Raw genomic sequence first — 20,060 nt, forward strand, 5'->3', positions numbered from 1 at the left:
ACGATGTCAACAAAATTGGTGTCAAAAGCTTTTATAAAAAAAAACCCTGGTACCCCTTAAATCAAAACAGCTGTGCAGTGTGCACATAATATTTCAATTTTTAAAATTAAACTTTATATTTTATGCCAAATTTTTAAGCTTATTTAGCCCCCCAATTACACAACTTTACCCATAAACTATTTATCAATGATAGGTTTAAGGTTACGTCACTGCATAGTGAAGTACTGATTTATTAAATAACGTAAAATAGAAATAACAATCGAAAAAAATCGAAAACCGAATGGAAGATAATACCACCTCTTATAGAAAGACTTTTGGGCAAGCGTTAGCGCGATGTAGAAAACGCACGGCGCCATCTATTATAGATTTTTGGAACTAACTTAATTTGAACAAATTTACGCATTTTCACCCCCTTACAACGCTTTTTTTACTAAAAAAGTAGCCTGTCCTTTCTCAGGCTTTAAACTGTCTGTATACAAAATTTCATTAAAATCGGTTCGGTAGTTTTGGCGTGAAAGCGAGACAGACAGACAGAGATACTTTATATATCTCTCTATACTATAATATTAGTATAGATTCACCTACCAATATACTGGTTAGGGTTCCGTTTTAGGGCACCGTAGTCAACCAAGTTTTGTTGATTACAGAACATTACAGAACCAGGCAGTTCTGGAAATATTACATACAATATACGGGTCGAATTATTATTGATAACCTTCTTTTTTGAAGTCGGTAAAAAACCATCACTAACCTGCGACAGAGTCTGATACGAGTCACCGAATGTCTCGCTGTTCTCAGTCATGTATGATGATGATACCGTGTCCAGGACGTGTTCCGAGCCGGGGGTCTCACATATGTCATCGTTCTGTTCCGCTTCTGTCACTTGCTCGGAATCCCCGCTCTCTTGCTTCGTACTCTTCGCGATGTCGGCGTAACTGGAGGTAAAATATAAAAAGAGTTCAACATCTCTGTTTCAGCAGTTTGTTTGCGCAGAAATTTTATCGGTCATTTAGACCTCTTAATATGCGACTATAGCAAAAAATCAAACATCGTCCTTCTCTCTTCACATTCACGCCAGGTGAAAAAGGACGACGCGCAATCATATGCCAGGTGAAAAAGAACCACGCGCAATCATATGCCAGGTGAAAAAGGACGACGCGATAAATATACAACATTTTCAAAATCCGCCAGGCCAATCCCTCGGTGATAGAATTTTATACAATGTGTTAAAATATTAACTCAGTTTATTGCACAGATTTGACAATATATGAAAAATTCATGAAAATCAGATGCATCTTTGTGACTTTTTTTCTATTGAGAAAATTTTAAGATATCGTGTTTTCGCTAGGCCAGACCCTCGGAAATATCAAATTGTACTTAGTAACTCTGTTTAAATAAAAAAATAAAACAATTCGGGGCCTTCTTAAGAGTCCGGGTGCCATCGAAATTCTCATACAAACGTAATACCAAGATCATTTCCCATACGAGAATATTTACCATATTTGAGTTATTATTCAGCTTAAGAGCCTGCTGCCAAAAATATCAAAGCACGCTAGCCTCGCCTACACACCCCGCTATCCTCCAAACGTGATATAATGATTCCATGAATCGTGCCCGCGAGGATTGTACTTTGCGCTGCAGCTAATAGTGAACAATATCGCGTAACAACGGTTCCCGCATTATAGGACGAAAGTAAAGGTCATAAGTCCCAAAACTATTTTTGATGATTACTTAAAAATTAAATACAATACTAATATTTCCTTTAGCCATTTAGTACAATTAATGAAGGCAAAAATCAGGCACAACCTCCGATTTCGTTGAACCTCCATCGATTTGGATGAAATTTTGGAATTGAGTATGTTTTACCCTCTACTTCAAAAGTGACACACGCCCGTATTGCGCTTTTTGCATTTTAGGGGTGAAATTCACCCCTTTTTCAAAAAGGAGGAAAATGCAGATCTAACCATTCTGACTTTAGTAATTGTGTTTAATTAGATGAAATATTTTTATGCCTGGTTCTAATAAATTTAACCCTTTTAACAACCACCCCTTAAATGAAAAACTATTACATACTTACAGGGTTTGTTTAATATTTATGATATAATTTTTGATTGACGATGAAATTTCAACACTTACAAACTACTCCCTTGATGCAAAATCACTGTAAAACTATTGGTTAAATAACTTAAGCCTATTAAATTATTGTACACGAGAGAAGTAAAATCTTATTTAAGTACTAAGTATGTATTAAAATTATAATTATTATTGCGAAATTGTTTATCCTTAAAAACTACGGCTTGTCTTAATAATAGTTCTAACTTTTTTATCAGCTAGTTAAACCTGATAAAAAAGTTTGAATGGGACGTTAATTCATCTTATAATTAAATAGTATTTTAAAAAGATAACACCGACTTCAAAATTGTATGTAGTTGAGAATTAAAATAAATAATAATAAAATTAATAATTAATAATAAAATTTAAATAATAAAGGGGCTCCCATTTGCTCCCAAAAACACAATTTTCAGCCTATTTTTGGCTCCATTGTGGTGTGGTGGTGAACCCTTCATGCGCGAGTCTAACTTGCACTTTGACGATTTTTTATTTTTGGATTGTCAATTGTTTTCCCACTGATCTAAAATTAATAGCAGGTTATCCCCTTTCTATCGAATCTTACTAACCCAGTGGGGATTTTGAGAGTAAAGGAAGAGAGAAGGCTCTAGTGTACTGCGCACACACTTGAGCACTGTAAAATTATTCCTGCCTATCACCGAAACCGGTGTGGAGGTATTTTAATTGTTATAATTTAGAAAATATACTAAAATATTCAATAGACCACGTCATCCTCAAAAGCCCCAACACTTTTTACCCGACTGCCAGGAGTTTGGCGCGTATCTTGTATGTTTGTAATATTCTTTATTACCTTGTATCTCCAGAACCGCTAAACGGATTTTCACAATTGAGGTATCGTTAGATTTGTCTTAATGACCCAAGTGTTCTTAGATAGGTGACATTAAAAAAAACAAAATGGCAGATGTTTGACGCCATATTGTGAGGTAAAAAAAATAAAAATTCTACCAAGCATATCGAGTGGGGTATCAAAATAAAGGATTTTAAACACTGATTCTAAATATGTATATAACTTGCAGTTTTAATATTAAATGGAACGATAAATCTACACTAATATTATAAAGTGGAAAGATTTGATTTTTTGTTTGTTTGGCTCCGAAACTACTAGACCGATTTGAAAAATTATTTTACCATTGGAATTCTACATTATTTTTGCTGAACATAGGCTGAATTTTATTTTCGAAAAAAATAGGGTTCCGTAAGATATTTGGGTTCTTCGGACGCAAGGTGTAAAAATCAACCATAAAAGTTACTTATTTTACGTACGCTGCCTAAACTATAAAAGGTAGAACCATAAAATGTTTTAAGTATTTGTAGAACTTATAAATATCTACAAAAAAGTCCGCGACACACTATACGTACTATATCTGTGTCGAGTGAGGCACAATAACCATTTTTTTATTTAAAAATCTTGATTTTTTTTGGACTACATTTAAACGCGTTTATTTAACTCATTATTTTAATTCGTACCAAAATAAATTATTCTATCACTAAGTACAGTTTATGTTGATAATATTTGGTCTTTGAATTAATAAAATTGGACATTTGGTTTTGAAATTATGGCGAAATTAAAATATTACGATAGTGCGCGTACGGGAGGAAGACAATCTGTGCAGGGTGCAGCCTGCGTATAATGACTGCGTCGTCGATGTTAGTGTTGGAGTCTGTGAATTGACCTGGGAATCATTTTGCTGACCAAGTCTTTCCTGGGTATGCTTTTTGCAGCGCTCACCGACATCAACGCGGGCGGAGCCGCGGCCAACCGCTAGTATTAAAATAAGAAAAAACAAATTCCGCCTGCATGGATAAATACATAATTAAAAATTAACTGACATTACTGAAACAAGATGAAAATTCAATGACAAAGTATTAAAAAACAATGATTTGGTACTTAAAACTAGAAACATACATTGAAACAGTACCAAACCTATGTACCTATTATGTAACGTATTGTAGGTACCTCAGTAGGTACACTTAGAAATATCAGCACGGTAGTTTTTCAATTTTGTATTAGATTGATTGTCGAAATGGTTAAATATGGCTACAACTAAAAAGTCGAAAATAGAATAAATTAATTAAAAATCAAAAAACCCGACTGCAAAAAATGTTAACTAAAAAGAACGAAACAAGACCTAATAGGCACGATGACTATTTTTTTTTCTTATCGGTAATTGAAAGACACTTAAAAAATAGAAACATCGTTGAAAGAATGACTCTGATAGCTTAAAAATTCACCAAGATATGACAATTCAAATATCTCATAAAAAAGACCTGCCCGAAACGCTCCACCCGCGTTAAGAGTTTATCCATACAAAAGTGAAAAAAAAATTTTTCTCTTTCAGCGCTACTACTTTTACACTAAACTCTATACACGAGACTTATATACAGTACAAACCCTAAAGTATTATCACTTAGTTTTGTTATAACCTGTATACTAATATTATGAAGCTGAAGGGTTTGTGTGTTTGAAAGTGCTAATCTCAGGAACTGCTTGTTCGATTTGAAAAATTATTTTTGTGTTGGGAAGCCCATATATCGAGGAAGGCTTTAAGCTAATAAATAATGCCGTTTTTTTTATTTTCCTGAGTATTCATGTTATGATTGAATTTACTTTTAGTTGATAATACGAACTTAAAATGCCTAATATCTCGGCTCCGATATAGTTTAGCTATATGTCCCCCATAATAAAGTTTACTCCACTTGATGTGTTCTTTCATAATATGCCGGTTTGGTGAGAGGCCGCGAAATTTGAAAATGACGCCAATATTACCCAAACCCCTTTGAAGAAATAAAATTTTATGAAATCATCTTTTTTTTCAAAAGTAAGCATTCTAAAGCAGGTTAATTTTTCAAGGTCATAACTTGTGCTAAAATAAAGAAAAGTCTTTAGGGATAACCATAAATTTGAGATATTGTAGAAATGGTGAACGTTTTATTTTTCGTTTTTTCCTAAAAAATTTGAAAGTGTCATCTTATTTTTATCATAACTTGCTCAATTTTAATGCTATTAACTTTTTACAGTACTCAATAGAAAGGTAATTTTAAGTACCTACTTTAAAAAGTGTTCAGGAAGTGTATGTCATAAAATGCATCAATTTTCCGTTATTTGTGTATGAATGTTTAGATTAAAGTACTCGCCGAAAAAAAGTATACATAATATCATAATATCACCTATATTTCACTTTAAATTAGAATTAGAAGGTTATTAAAATTAGGGATTTATTTGTTTTTTAATTGACTTTAATTTAGGTTTAAATAACACATTTATCGTAAAAACGTATAGTTTTTGAGTTATTTATGAAAAACCGCTTTAGAACATGTAGTTTTAGCACGAAAAATCACTATCTATATAAAGATCGAAATCTTTAATTACTCAGAAAGTATTGATTTATTCCAAAAACTTTATTAAACAAATTTTGCTTAAAATTTATCTGTTTATCGATTTCAAAATATTTCACCCCGAGAAGGGTTGGCATTCACCCCCAGGGCAAAAGCGCAAGTTGGCACTATGTCACTCTTGTTTTTTAGGATATCCCCCACCTACTCACCAATTTTCATGAAAATCGATGGAGGTTTAACGAAATCGGAGGTGAAAACCTTCAGTGACTCCACAAATTATTTTATAAAGTGTGTTTTTTTTATTTATTTCCCATACGAGAATATTTACCATATTTGAGTTTTTCAGCTTAAGAAATCTAGAAAGTGAATCTTTGTACAGGAACCTAGGTAATTACTATCTTAAGAGCGAGCTGCCTGCTGTGTTTTTAATACGTAAATACGATCCCGGAAGACGACTGACTTAAATTAAATATATTATACGTGGGAGAGCCATGCTTCGGCACGAATGGGCCGGCTCAACCGGAGAAATACCACGTTCTCACAGAAAACCGGCGTGAAACAGCGCTTGCGCTGTGTTTCGTCGAGTGAGTGAGTTTACCTGAGGCCCAATCCCCTACCCTATTCCCTTCCATACCCTCCCCTATTAATTCCCTTCCTTTCCCATCCCTACCCTACCCTATTACCCTATTCCCTCTTAAAAGGCCGGCAACGCACCTGCAGCTCTTCTGATGCTGCGAGTGTCTATGGGCGACAGAAGTTGCTTTCCATCAGGTGACCCGTTTCCTCGTTTGCCCCCTTATTTCATAAAAAAAATTGAGATTTATTTATCATTGTATATTGTATATTTATCTGATATTTGCCTAACGGAAAACACGATTCACTTATTTCGACTAGATAGTTATATTTTTCGAAATTATGGATCTTTCTGGGCTTTTCTTACAAATATCTGTTACACTTATTGAGTTAGTATCATTAAATAACTTGCACGTAGTAGTGCAAGTTATTTAATGACTCTTTCTCTTAACATAACCTTTTATTATGATAAATATAAGGATCTCTTATATTTATCATAATAAAAGGTTATGTTCATCACAAAGGATCTAGATTGCCGTGGGTGAAAGAATTTTAAATCAGTTAAAGTAGTCGTTTTTGAGCCTATTCAATACAAACAAACTTTTCCTGATTATGATTACTAGCTGTTTGACCGAGCTTTGCTCGGTATCCAATGAAAATGACATTTTCTAGAAATGAATCCTAGCTCCTAAATTTCATGAAAATCGTTGGAGCCGATTCCGAGATTCCAATTATATATATACAAGAATTGCTCGTTTAAAGATATAAGATTAGTATAGATTAGTATAGATAAGTTAAGCAAGGATCTTAGCTAGGGTCGCGATATTATTTCATTCCGGGGCTGGACCAGCTGTGTAACACGCGCCCAGTATCCAGCAGTATGAAAACGTGTTGTATATTTCGTCCAGCATCGAGCAAAATGCTAGCTACTACACTGTAAATTATTTCATAAGCCCCCTTATTTCATAAAAAAAATTGAGATTTATTTATCATTGTATATTGTATATTTATCTGATATTTGCCTAACGGAAAACACGATTCACTTATTTCGACTAGATAGTTATATTTTTCGAAATTATGGATCTTTCTGGGCTTTTCTTACAAATATCTGTTACACTTATTGAGTTAGTATCATTAAATAACTTGCACGTAGTAGTGCAAGTTATTTAATGACTCTTTCTCTTAACATAACCTTTTATTATGATAAATATAAGGATCTCTTATATTTATCATAATAAAAGGTTATGTTCATCACAAAGGATCTAGATTGCCGTGGGTGAAAGAATTTTAAATCAGTTAAAGTAGTCGTTTTTGAGCCTATTCAATACAAACAAACTTTTCCTGATTATGATTACTAGCTGTTTGACCGAGCTTTGCTCGGTATCCAATGAAAATGACATTTTCTAGAAATGAATCCTAGCTCCTAAATTTCATGAAAATCGTTGGAGCCGATTCCGAGATTCCAATTATATATATACAAGAATTGCTCGTTTAAAGATATAAGATTAGTATAGATTAGTATAGATAAGTTAAGCAAGGATCTTAGCTAGGGTCGCGATATTATTTCATTCCGGGGCTGGACCAGCTGTGTAACACGCGCCCAGTATCCAGCAGTATGAAAACGTGTTGTATATTTCGTCCAGCATCGAGCAAAATGCTAGCTACTACACTGTAAATTATTTCATAAGCCCCCTTATTTCATAAAAAAAATTGAGATTTATTTATCATTGTATATTGTATATTTATCTGATATTTGCCTAACGGAAAACACGATTCACTTATTTCGACTAGATAGTTATATTTTTCGAAATTATGGATCTTTCTGGGCTTTTCTTACAAATATCTGTTACACTTATTGAGTTAGTATCATTAAATAACTTGCACGTAGTAGTGCAAGTTATTTAATGACTCTTTCTCTTAACATAACCTTTTATTATGATAAATATAAGGATCTCTTATATTTATCATAATAAAAGGTTATGTTCATCACAAAGGATCTAGATTGCCGTGGGTGAAAGAATTTTAAATCAGTTAAAGTAGTCGTTTTTGAGCCTATTCAATACAAACAAACTTTTCCTGATTATGATTACTAGCTGTTTGACCGAGCTTTGCCCGGTATCCAATGAAAATGACATTTTCTAGAAATGAATCCTAGCTCCTAAATTTCATGAAAATCGTTGGAGCCGATTCCGAGATTCCAATTATATATATACAAGAATTGCTCGTTTAAAGATATAAGATTAGTATAGATTAGTATAGATAAGTTAAGCAAGGATCTTAGCTAGGGTCGCGATATTATTTCATTCCGGGGCTGGACCAGCTGTGTAACACGCGCCCAGTATCCAGCAGTATGAAAACGTGTTGTATATTTCGTCCAGCATCGAGCAAAATGCTAGCTACTACACTGTAAATTAGCTATAAGTTCGTAATTCATTTACATTCCACTAAAAAAATTACTTTCAAACATAATAATATTTAAAGGGTCCGATTGAAAGCGAGGTTATTGTACGATACCTTTGAAAAATTCACACAAAGGATGTGGGTAGTAATGTGAAAATAAAGTACTCACTCATTCTGAGCCATGATGAGTTAACACGACTCGACCGAGGGGCGACCAGAACAGAATGATTCCAATTGATACCGAGCGAGCTTATTTATCCTGATTTACCGGACCCTTCAACTTGTAATTAGGTGGGTTAAACACGAGACTTAAAAGTTATTTCGAGAATCGCCATGTGAAATTCTATTTCGTATGTAATTATATTTTTAGGGAACATGTACTTAGCCGTTGTGTTTGTTACACCTACATAATATAATAATAGCTCCCGAGTACAGATGCATCTTTCGTTGACGGTTGCCTTTTCAATGAAAGCTAACTCAGAACTCTACGCTCTACTTTCGTAGTAAACTCTATAAATGAGAAACAGTATAGTAGTTTCTCTATAAATGGGAAACAGTATAGTAGTTTCGTTACACGCTGTACAAAAATATACTCCTTTTTTTCTGGTAACCTAATAGGGCGGATGACCGACCCGACCAGCTGCGAGAGATCAGGCTTAGGACAATCAACATTGACTTTATTTAACGCGTAGATATTTTTTGTCAGACAATCAGGCTAAAACTTGAGCTATTTACACTTCAATTTAAGTTAGAGGTAAGTAGCGGTGATTGGAAGTGCACTGCTCAATATCTAATAGTAATTTTAAACAAGTTTGTGGTTACACTGAGTAGATTCAGCATTTTATAGCTTTTTGACAAACCTAGTAATCTCGTCTTGTCATGTATTCCACAAACAAAGACATTTCTTACGAAAATAGAGATTACATAATTATATTACAGCGACTATATTAAGCCTTTGCACGTATTCTTTTCTCGTAACAAATATTCAAAGTGTCCAAACACACAACCACGTGTTCCTATCCGCATGACCGTAAGCTGTTTACACACACGCCGCAGCGTCAGCGCGGCGGCGCGGCGCCGTACAGTACAGTGGTCCGAAATAGCGAAACAGTGGACATTTCGCTATTTCGGACAAAAAAGTTGGATTTTGGTGTGGAAAAAACACCATTCTATAGATTTCTTAAAAAGTAACAATAAATCCTTAATAATTTTTATACAAAAAATATACAGTCTGTCAAGAAAGTGAAGAAATTAAAAAGTGGCAACATCGTAGTGTCATCCCTTTCAAATAGGTTTCTTAAAGAGTAACCTTAAATCCTTAATAATTTTTATACAAAAAAATATACAGTCTGTCAAGAAAGTGAAGAAATTGAAAAGTGGCAACATCGTAGTGTCATCCCTTTCAAATCAATCTACGAAAAAAGGGATGACACTACGATGTTGTTGCGTAATTTTTTTTCTAAACCTTACAAACCACTAGAACTTTATTTGTTTCAAAAATGAACCAGTATGTCCTAGTAGTTTTTGCAAAATATCTACTTATAGATTCTTTCCCATACAACATTTTCATAATTATTTTTTTTTCACCTTAAAAAATACATTTTTGTAAATAACTTTTTGAGGATTTATTCTTACTTTTTTAACCGACTTCCAAAAAGGAGAAGGTTACTCGATTCGACCGTACATATGTTCTTTTTTTTTATGTTTGCTCGCAGATATCTCCCCCGTTTGAGGACCGTTTTTAAAAATTCTTTTGTTGTTGTATAGGATACAGCCGTCATTTGGTACCATGGTCACCAAAGTGGTGATCTGATGATGCAATCCATGAGGAATCGAGGGGACTCCTTGAAATTTATATGGAAACATGTAGTGATTTTAACTTTTTTTGAAGGATTATGAGCATACGCTTCCAAAAAGTAACATTTTGCACCAGTGTATACCCTGGTTCCGAAGGTGCTGTACAGAACTTTTGAATCCTTATAGATACAAGTTCGGGGGGTTCGGCGTTGTTTTAAAAACGGTAAGCATATACTACTATGCAAATTACGTTCATCATCATCATCGTCATCATCATCATCATCAACAGTACTATACTAAGTTATTAATTAAAAGTGAATATCATAACGAAATTATTGTAACCTAAACATACCGGCCTGTTCTTTGTTCTTCTTTCTTGTTTGTTCTGGCCATGTTCTTTTTTAAGGTTTGTTCGCACAAACGGCGGAGATATCTTCTCCGCCGTTTGTGGACCGATTTTCAAAATTATTTTGTTGTTGTATAGGATACAGCCGTCATTTGGTACCATGGTCACCAAAGTGGTGATCTGATGATGCAATCCATGAGGAATCGAGGGGACGCCTTGAAATTTATATGGAAACATCTAATGATTTTAACTTTTTCTGAAGGATTATTAGCAAACGCTTCCAAAAAGTAACATTTGGCACCAGTGTATACCCTGGTTCTGAAGGTGCTGTACAGAACTTTTGAATCCTTATAGATACAAGTTCGGGGGGTTCGGCGTTGTTTTAAAAACAGGAAGCTTTCTCTCTTGTTATTTATGCTGTCGCATCGTTAGTGTTGACCTTGCGCCCCCGCAATTTTCCACCTTCTGGCAATATTGTTTATTACATAAGGGGACTATAAAAATTAGAAATTTATCCATCTCCGTTATTGTACCGTACTGTTATCTAACGCGGACGAAGTTGCTGGCAACAGCTAGTCTAATATATAAAAATAAGTCGGGTTTTCCTTCTCGACGCTATAACTCTAGAACGCACGAACCGATTTCCACGGTTTTGCATTCGTTGGAAACGTCTTGGGCTCTGTGAGGTCTATAGAAAAAAAAATCAGAAAAAACTTCAAGACAAAAGCAGGAAAACAGGGAAAATCATTTTATGGCAAAATAACGTTTGCCGGGACAGCTAGTAATACATAAAATACAATTCACAAGAAACTACGTAAAAATATGCTTAATGGAGATAGCTAAAAAGAGAAAAATAATTATTTTTAAAGAAAAAATTTAAACCGACTTCCATAGTAAACTGCCTCTAAAAAGTATGAAATAATAATTCTTACTCTATTTAAGTGCCCTTTATAGGATTGGCCTAAGCCTCAACTGTATCTTTACTCAATCTATATAATTTTGAAGTCGGTACCAGCTGACGTAAGTTATAGCTATGTCAAGAATCGCAGAAATTTTAGGAGCTGGTACCGACTTCAAAATTATAGTCGGTTTAAATTTTTTGTTTAAAAATAATTCTCTTAAAATCTATCGAATGGTATTTTTTCCACACCAAAATCCAACTTTTCGCGAATGTCCACTATTTAGAGATTTCGGACCACTGTGCGCCGCGGCGATGCCGCTGCAATACTCATCCTTGTATTTCTATGGGCCCCACAGGGCGCCGGGGCGGCACGGCGCCGTGTGTAAGGGCAAAAAGAAATACAAAAATGAGTAATGGAGCGGCACCGCAGCGGCAACACCGCGTTGGCGGTGCCGCTACCGCTGCGGCGTGTGTGTAAATAGCCTAAGACACATGATGTAACGCCTACTTAAAATAAATATAATTATAAACCCTTGCAAACAAACAAAAGTTTTCCAATCAAATCTAAAAATAAAAACAGTTTAATTCGACTTTTATTTTTAGATAGTTTGATTTAAACTGTTCGGTGTGAAATTCCGATAGCATGTTAAGTTCCATATTATTCGATGACAATAATTGACAATAATATTGATACAATCTGATTTAGGCTAGACGTACGGTAATTTTATGTCAGAATATGTGGATGGTACTGCCCTCAGGTACTGCCGCACGTCACTCAAGAAACGAATAATATTTACACAATAATTATTGTAATTATTTTATACTAACATTTGGAAATAAACCCCTGGTTACATTATCAGTCAAACTCTTCATTAAATTGTTTTTATGTTCGTTTAACCATTACAAAATGAGTTTGAGTTCAGTCGTTAAATTCACTAAGGTTTTCAAAATTTTACAGCGCTTCGAAATAGGCAGACTCTACTGCAGGGATTCCCAAACTTATTTTGTCTACACTTAAAAAAAATCTGCCAAGTGCGAGTCGGACGCGCACGAAGGGTTCCGTACCGGTATAGAGTGAAAGTAGACAAAAAATTGTGTTTTGTCTATGGGAGCCCCTCTTAAATATTTACTTTATTTTAATTTTATTAATAATTATTAAAGTACAATTATATAATTAAGGATTTTGTGAAAATTTCAAGTGCCTAACTGTTGCCATTATTGATTACGAGCAAAAAAGGCCAAAAAAATCACGTTTCTTGTATGGAAGCCCCCCTTAAATATTAACTTTATTTTATTTTAAGTATCTATCTACTACTACTACTACTATCAGGATTAAACCTGGTGCCTTACTCCCGAAACTGATATCAACTTGATACGAGTCTGATTTCGATTTCGTTTTTGATGTCATTGTAACGCGTAGGAATTCCGGAACAAAATCGTATCAAAATCGAGATGTTGCCATGGCGTCTTGTCAACGTCGTTATGGCAACGTTGTATTGTTAATTAAAATAATTAGAAGGTTACGAAAAATATGAATACTAGCTGTTGCCCGCGACTTCGTCCGCGTCAACATAGTATAATAACAAAGATGGATAGTCCATCAGAGATTATAGATTTTCAGAGATTAGCCGGAACAAACAGACAGACATACAGACAAAAATTGTAAAAAATGTTGTTTTGGTGTATGTACCTTACTGTATACATTAATTAATTAATTAATATTAGAATATTAGTTAATTCTATGGACGCTTCACACCACGTCAGTCTGGCCCCGTGGTAAGTACCTGAAGGCCTTGTGTTACAGGTACCAGACAACGGAAATATATTTAATACTTTTATACTATACATATATTTAAGTTTTTTTTATATGGTACACATATTTAATACACATCCATGACCCAGGACAGGAACTTTTGAAAACTTTTGGTTCCGTCGGCGGGATACGAACCCGCGACCCCCGGGTTGAGCTGCCAACGCGCTCACCACTGAGCCACAGAGGTCGTCACATATAGGTACATTCATATGCATGTAGTAAAAAAACGGTTCTTTCAATATTACAAACAGACACTCCAATTTTATTTATATGTATAGATTATGTAATGTTTGTGTTTTTCATCATACCATAAAAATACATTTATTTAGTAACTTTAGATGGATGTGCCCATTTTCTACTTTAGTGGGTTTAAAATGGTTATTTTCGTTAAGGAACATCTTGACATCAAACAAATATTCTCTTTTGTAGTTCACTTAACATTCTCATAACTCATAAGTATACATATTCTAGTATAAAATTTGTAAAATTTGTATCCCTCCCCTGCATGCCGACATCAAAAGTTAGTTTTTTTTTGGAAAATAATGGTCCGTCCGACACACCTTACTTATTTATACGTGGGAGAGCCATGCTTCGGCACGAATGGGCCGGCTCAACCGGAGAAATACCACGTTCTCACAGAAAACCGGCGTGAAACAGCGCTTGCGCTGTGTTTCGTCGAGTGAGTGAGTTTACCGGAGGCCCAATCCCCTACCCTATTCCCTTCCATACCCTCCCCTATTAATTCCCTTCCTTCCCATCCCTACCCTACCCTATTACCTCTTAAAAGGCCGGCAACGCACCTGCAGCTCTTCTGATGCTGCGAGTTTCCATGGGCGACGGAAGTTGCTTTCCATCAGGTGACCCGTTTGCTCGTTTGTCCCCTTCTTTCATTAAAAAAAAACCGATAAAATATAAATGTTGAGATCCCTGGAAGAAAATCCAGGAATCGCAAAAGGGTACATGCGGGCGAGCCAAGCTAAGCACGATACCAAACTTAAATGGGACCGTATAGCTGTAGAGCTCCATTGGAGGTGCCATCAATCACATTAAAAAAGCTAGCAGGCGAGCTATATTATTATGTTAAAATAATAATGAATTAATATTTATTATCAACAAAAAATGAAACGACCCCATACCAATCGATACCACAGTGACCCTAAAAACGTTTACAATACCTAACTCGGCAACAATCGATCTCAATAGATGTCGATGCCTCTGTTGCTACCGTGAAATTTGACGTTTATAAACGATCTGAAAGTCGATTCTCAGGAAATTTTGTTTGTCGCGAGCACCTAAGATTTCGATTTGGCGAATGTTTCGATGCTGATTAGTTCCAAATTCAGCCACAGCCCGATCGTGCGCTAGCATAGCTGTCAGGAATAGCAAAATCCATTGAGGTTGATTAGTTTCAAACCGATCCGCAGCACGATCGTGCGCTATTTTAGATGTCTAAAGCATGTCTAAAGTGTCAAAAACCGTTGGAATCGAAAATCGAAATCGATATCAGTTTCGGGAGTAAGGCCGCAGCGCTTTGTGTCGACAGCCTATCTAAACCTATCATGCAAACCGTCATTGAAGTTCTTAACACCGCGTAAGTCACTTTTTACTTTTTAGCTACTTCGAAATTTTGATGCCATTCTCTAGAAAATCGGAAGACACATTGTTTCAGGCTTAACAAAAGCTCCTAAAATAGTTAAATATCAAACCTGCTTGAGTATGGTATCCCGTATCTATACAAAATTATGCAATTGTTTACTCTCTTCTCAAAATTTTATATTTTTGACTTACGCGGTGTTACAACTTAAACGACGAAAAATTACCTGACAACTCGATGCGTACAAACGACGAACTCGGGTTTCGCATTCCACTGGTGGTACGTGATGTAGAACCGCGTTTGCAGCCAGATCCACTGCTGACCCTTCGTCAGGAACCGATAGTAGCACGAAGTCAGCTCGCCTTTCTGCATCACTGCAAACATTTACCTAATCAATGTCTATCTAAGACAAAAGCTTATTTGGTATTCTCATATTGCCGAATCCTGTCCGCAGCGGTCATTGACCCCTGCCAAAAAACTTGTCGTATGTCATCGTTTTCTATGCACACCGCGATTCACAATGAAGTGACAAATGTTTCTAGTCTAAGGGCGATATCGTATTTTGCATACTCGATGAGAACTCTGTAGTAGGAAGTTTATCACTTCGAACTCATAAAAAGTTGAGATTATCATTATAAGAGTTACCAAGAGGTTTTCCGATGAATCTTTAATAATAGTATGTGTCTGTAAGAGTTAATTTTTTTCTTAAGTTAACAGTGCGGACATTTTTCATGGACTAAAAAATATCAATGCCCGCTGTGGACATCTTATTTCATTTTAACTATAGAACAATTAATTAAGTAAATCGAACAAGTTACATTTTTATCCTAACTTTACATTTACTAAAACTGCAGTTTAATGTCATTATTACACCTATTGTATTAGGAATTATCAGTGGAAAACCTAAAGGACTTGTTCACATGTCCACGTCATTACGTCGCGTCGTCAACGTGGAACGCAAGCCATGTCGGCCGACATGACGTGCAGTTTTACGGTGACGTTGCCGTACCGTACACTTTTTCTATATATTACCCTAGTTAATGCACAATAGGTAGAATTTTACAAGGCACGGCTACGTGCAACGTTGCGTTATCGTAAATTTGCACGTCGCGACAACGTGCCACGTTACCGCACCGTTCCACGTTGACGACGTCGTGACGTGGAGATGTGGACAGGCCGAAAGTCAGATTACCGACCAAGCAATGTGAAATTGTGTGCGGACTAAGCATGTTCGAAGATGATCTTCGTTTATCTTAAGAATTTATATTCATTCTTAAGATACGTGAGAGAGCCATGCTTCGGTACGAATGAGCCGACTCGACCAGAGAAATACCACGTTCTCACAGAAAATAGGCGTGAAACAGCGCTTGCACTGTGTTTCGCCGAGTGAGTGAGTTTACCGGAGGCCCAATCCCCTACCCTATTCCCTTCCCTACCCTCCCCTATTCCCTACCCTCCCCTATTCCCTTCCCTTCCCATCCCTACCCTCCCTATTACCCTATTCCCTCTTAAAAGGCCGGCAACGCTCCTGCAGCTCTTCTGATGCTGCGAGTGTCCATGGGCAACGGAAGTTGCTTACGACCCATTTGAATTATTTTTTATGAAATAAGGCAAACGATGCCGCCTTATTTCATAAAAAAAATTCATCTCCAGGATTTAATGTCTCTCTAAATCGATAGCTTGCACCAATATTTCACTCCAATCATCAGAGAGATAATTAGCTACAAAAAATGGTTACCTACTTTTCTCATTGATATCTAAAAAATACCTTTGTAATTACCTGGTCAATAATTTTTTTATGTAAAATGTGTGGACCGCGAAGGTCATTTCATGTCAAAACGGACCCCGAGCAAAACTAATTGGTGACCCCTGCTCTATAGTCTATCCAGTTGTATATCCAAAGGATTTTTACTTACATGCTTCGTGACACGTAACAACCTTCTCCAGATCATCGAAGTGGTAATAATCGTATCCGGAGGTGCCCAACACTTCAAACGGCAGGTACCCTATTATAGGCGGCGCACGATGATCCAGGAACAGGAACTTCCATTCCAGACTATGTCTAGATGTGAATTCGCTTCGATTGAGGTCAACCAGTGAGACGTCGCGTATTAGATGCGGCGTGTGAAGCCTGCCCGTACATACGAAGAGTAACCTGATGGAATTAAGAAGTTTAGCCACCGAGAAAGAAACCGCCGAGTCCTTGGCCGTTTAGCGAGTAGCAGTCTTCACAGGGTAAAATATTAAACAAGGAAACGTTTACTCCTACTAACATAGAGTTAAATTTTACCTTAAATACTAACATTAGTGTGTTATAATTTAAGTTTGGAACCCAGACAGGTCGCTGGAGCTGACAGGCTTCCTTCCCAATAACATCTCTGTATGAAGTGCCACACATGGCAAATTAATTGGAGGACATGGGTCTGGCCCACTGGCTGGCAGCTAGTAGGTTCGTCGCAGAACGATATCTTCATAACATCCTTGAAAGTCCATCCAGCTTGAGTGACCACCACCAAGCCACCAAGCCAATGCCACAACATCTAAAGGCAAAGGGTGGAGCATCATACCCGTAGAAATCGGAAAATGTCGGATCTGCTGGCTATCATGCTGGGACCGCACGCGCCCCTTCAGGGCATCAAATATTAGTGGTAAATATAGTGATAAAAATAATGATAATAATGATATTATCTTATCTTATGTCTTTAAACGAGCAATTCTTGTATATATGTATATATATATATAATATACATATATGTATATACATCAAATATGGCGGCTCATCTAAGATAGGTGAATTTATTTATTTTTAAAGCACTTCTGCAATATGGGTATCAAACAAAAAAGCTTATTAAGAATAAATTGAAAAATCATGTCGTGTCCTGACCTGACGTGACGTGACGTGACGTGACGTGACGTGACGTGTCGTGACGTGTCGTGTCGTGTCGTGTCAAGTCAAAACCAGTCGCATGACAAAATGCCTGGTTGAATCCGGTCAATTTTGTTAAGTGATATTTAATTTTTTAGTCGTAAAATTAAGTACAATTTCTTAAAGACTTAAATTAAGTTAATCAGATTTTAACAAATTCTTGAAACAAAAAAAACTACAATCAAGCAGACTTAAGAAATCTAGTCAGAGATTTAACTAAAAAACAAAAAATAAATTATAAGCAAAAAACTTTTTCAAAAAAAGCTTTTATTTAAATGCTTTAAAAAGAAGAAAATAAATTTCCCCTTAAAAATTATTTTTTTAAGTTATAACCTCAATATATTATACAATTTGCATTATAATAAAAGCTTGTCGCGAGACTTAACAATCTGTCAATATTTAATTAAGTACTAAAATAAAATAAAAAATATAATATCAGTTTACTCAGTTAAATTGGCACTTACTACTTTATTATTAACAAATCACGCGACAAGCTTTTATTATAATGCAAATTGTATAATATATTGAGGTTATAACTTAATAGTTAGAATTTTTAAGCGGAAATTTATTTTCTTCTTTTTAAAGCATTTAAATAAAAGCTTTTTTTCAAAAAGTTTTTTGCTTATAATTTATTTGAAAAGTGTATCAACTTCTATGGTGTTAAAAAACTACTGTACAAAGATCCAATTGTTTATTAAATAGCTTAGTACCTTAAAATATTATATGCATTGAAAATTTTTAATTTTTGAATTTCTCGCCTGGAGGCCGCAGTCGTGCGAATCATTCGGCAGGTTAGAGGGCGTTACATTGGCGATAATATTATGTCGAAGATCGTAGAAATAACTGTAATAATAAGATCCTTCACGTGGTCTACTTCTTATCTGTGCCAAATGACATAAAAATTGCTCCAGTAGTTCGCGAGATAAGCCCTTTCAAATAATTTCCCCCGTTTTTTCCACATTCTCCTATTAGTCTTAGCGTGATAAAATATAATAATACGATAATAATAATATCTATGGACGCTTCACACCAGGTCAGTCTGGCCCCGTGCTAAGTACCTAAAGGACTTGTGTTACAGGTACCAGACAACGGAAATATATTTAATACTTTTATACTATACATATACTAGTCAAAACAAAATAAGGGCCACGCGTCTTTTTTGTCGTTGGAAGCGATTACTTTCTTTTAATGCATTGTTTAAGTGGCTGACGGTTTATGATTGTGTTAGCACACGTGTTAGCAAAGATTTCTTAAGTACCCCACTTGGATATTTTTTTAAATGGATAGTTTTGGACACTTTATTTTAACCACATGACTCTACCTGATTTTAAGACAGATTTTAAACTCATTACAAATAAAGATTTCGTCAGGGGCAGTTAAAGTTTTGTTTTACTAGTGCCTTAATTATCATTTTGAGGACATCATGCAGAGAATTCGACGACATATGGACTTAGCAACCGTATCTAGGGCCGTAACATTACTGCAAGAATATTCACAGCGTTCTGTGGCGTTGCAGCTCGGTTTTTCTCGGCGAGCGATTCAAAATGCTTGGAATCGATTTCAAGAGACTGGGGCACTAACCAGAAGACGGGGATCTGGTAGAGTAAGAGCAACCACCGCACAGGAGGACCGCTACGTGCGCTTGACGGATCGTAGAGAGCGCGCCAGCACAGCCCGCTCTATACAAAAGCGTCTGCGGCAGGCGACGGGAACCAGCGTCAGTGACCAAACGATTAGAAATCGGTTACACGAGGACCAGCAGTTCTCCAGAAGACGATTAGTACGAATTCACTTAACGAGTGCTCATCGGGCAAACCGATTATCGTTTGCCAGGCGGCATCTCGTATGGAATATGAGTAATTGGAGCAGAGTATTGTTCGCTGACGAGTGCAAAGTGAAATTTTGTAGTGATGATCGTCGCATTAGAGTCTGGAGACGATAAGGAGAGTGATTTTCCGATGCCTGCATACATGAAAGTGATAGATTCCTCCCCAAACCATAACCTAACGTTATGGTTTGGGGAGGAATCTCTATGTCTGGCAGAACCGAGCTAGTGATTCTCAGTGGAGGTACGATAACGGCTCAGCGATACATCGAGGAGATCATAGGACCCCACGTGGCCCCATATGCACACAGAGTTGGCGCAGGATTCCACCTAATGCACGACAATGCTCGCGCACACACAGCTAGAGCCACCAGGGAAGCCCTAGAGTCCGCTGGTATACAGGTCTTGCCCTGGCCTGC

At 36.2% G+C, this 20,060-nt stretch overlaps 1 protein-coding gene across 3 annotated transcripts in view; it reads right to left on the reverse strand.

Moving 5' to 3' along the window:
• Positions 1-20,060, reverse strand: part of LOC121739385 (circadian locomoter output cycles protein kaput) — a 69,573-nt gene that overhangs the window by 10,042 nt on the left and 39,471 nt on the right. For all 3 annotated transcript variants that reach the window (XM_042131830.1, XM_042131828.1, XM_042131827.1), the window contains exons 7-9: positions 16,807-17,045; positions 15,117-15,264; positions 752-935 (exon numbers count right to left, since the gene is read on the reverse strand). In XM_042131830.1, the coding sequence (XP_041987764.1) occupies positions 752-935; positions 15,117-15,264; positions 16,807-17,045 (571 nt within the window). The remainder of the gene's footprint in view (positions 1-751; positions 936-15,116; positions 15,265-16,806; positions 17,046-20,060) is intronic.

Source organism: Aricia agestis, chromosome Z (genome assembly GCF_905147365.1).
Source record: "Aricia agestis chromosome Z, ilAriAges1.1, whole genome shotgun sequence".
Classification (NCBI taxonomy): Eukaryota; Metazoa; Arthropoda; class Insecta; order Lepidoptera; family Lycaenidae; genus Aricia; species Aricia agestis.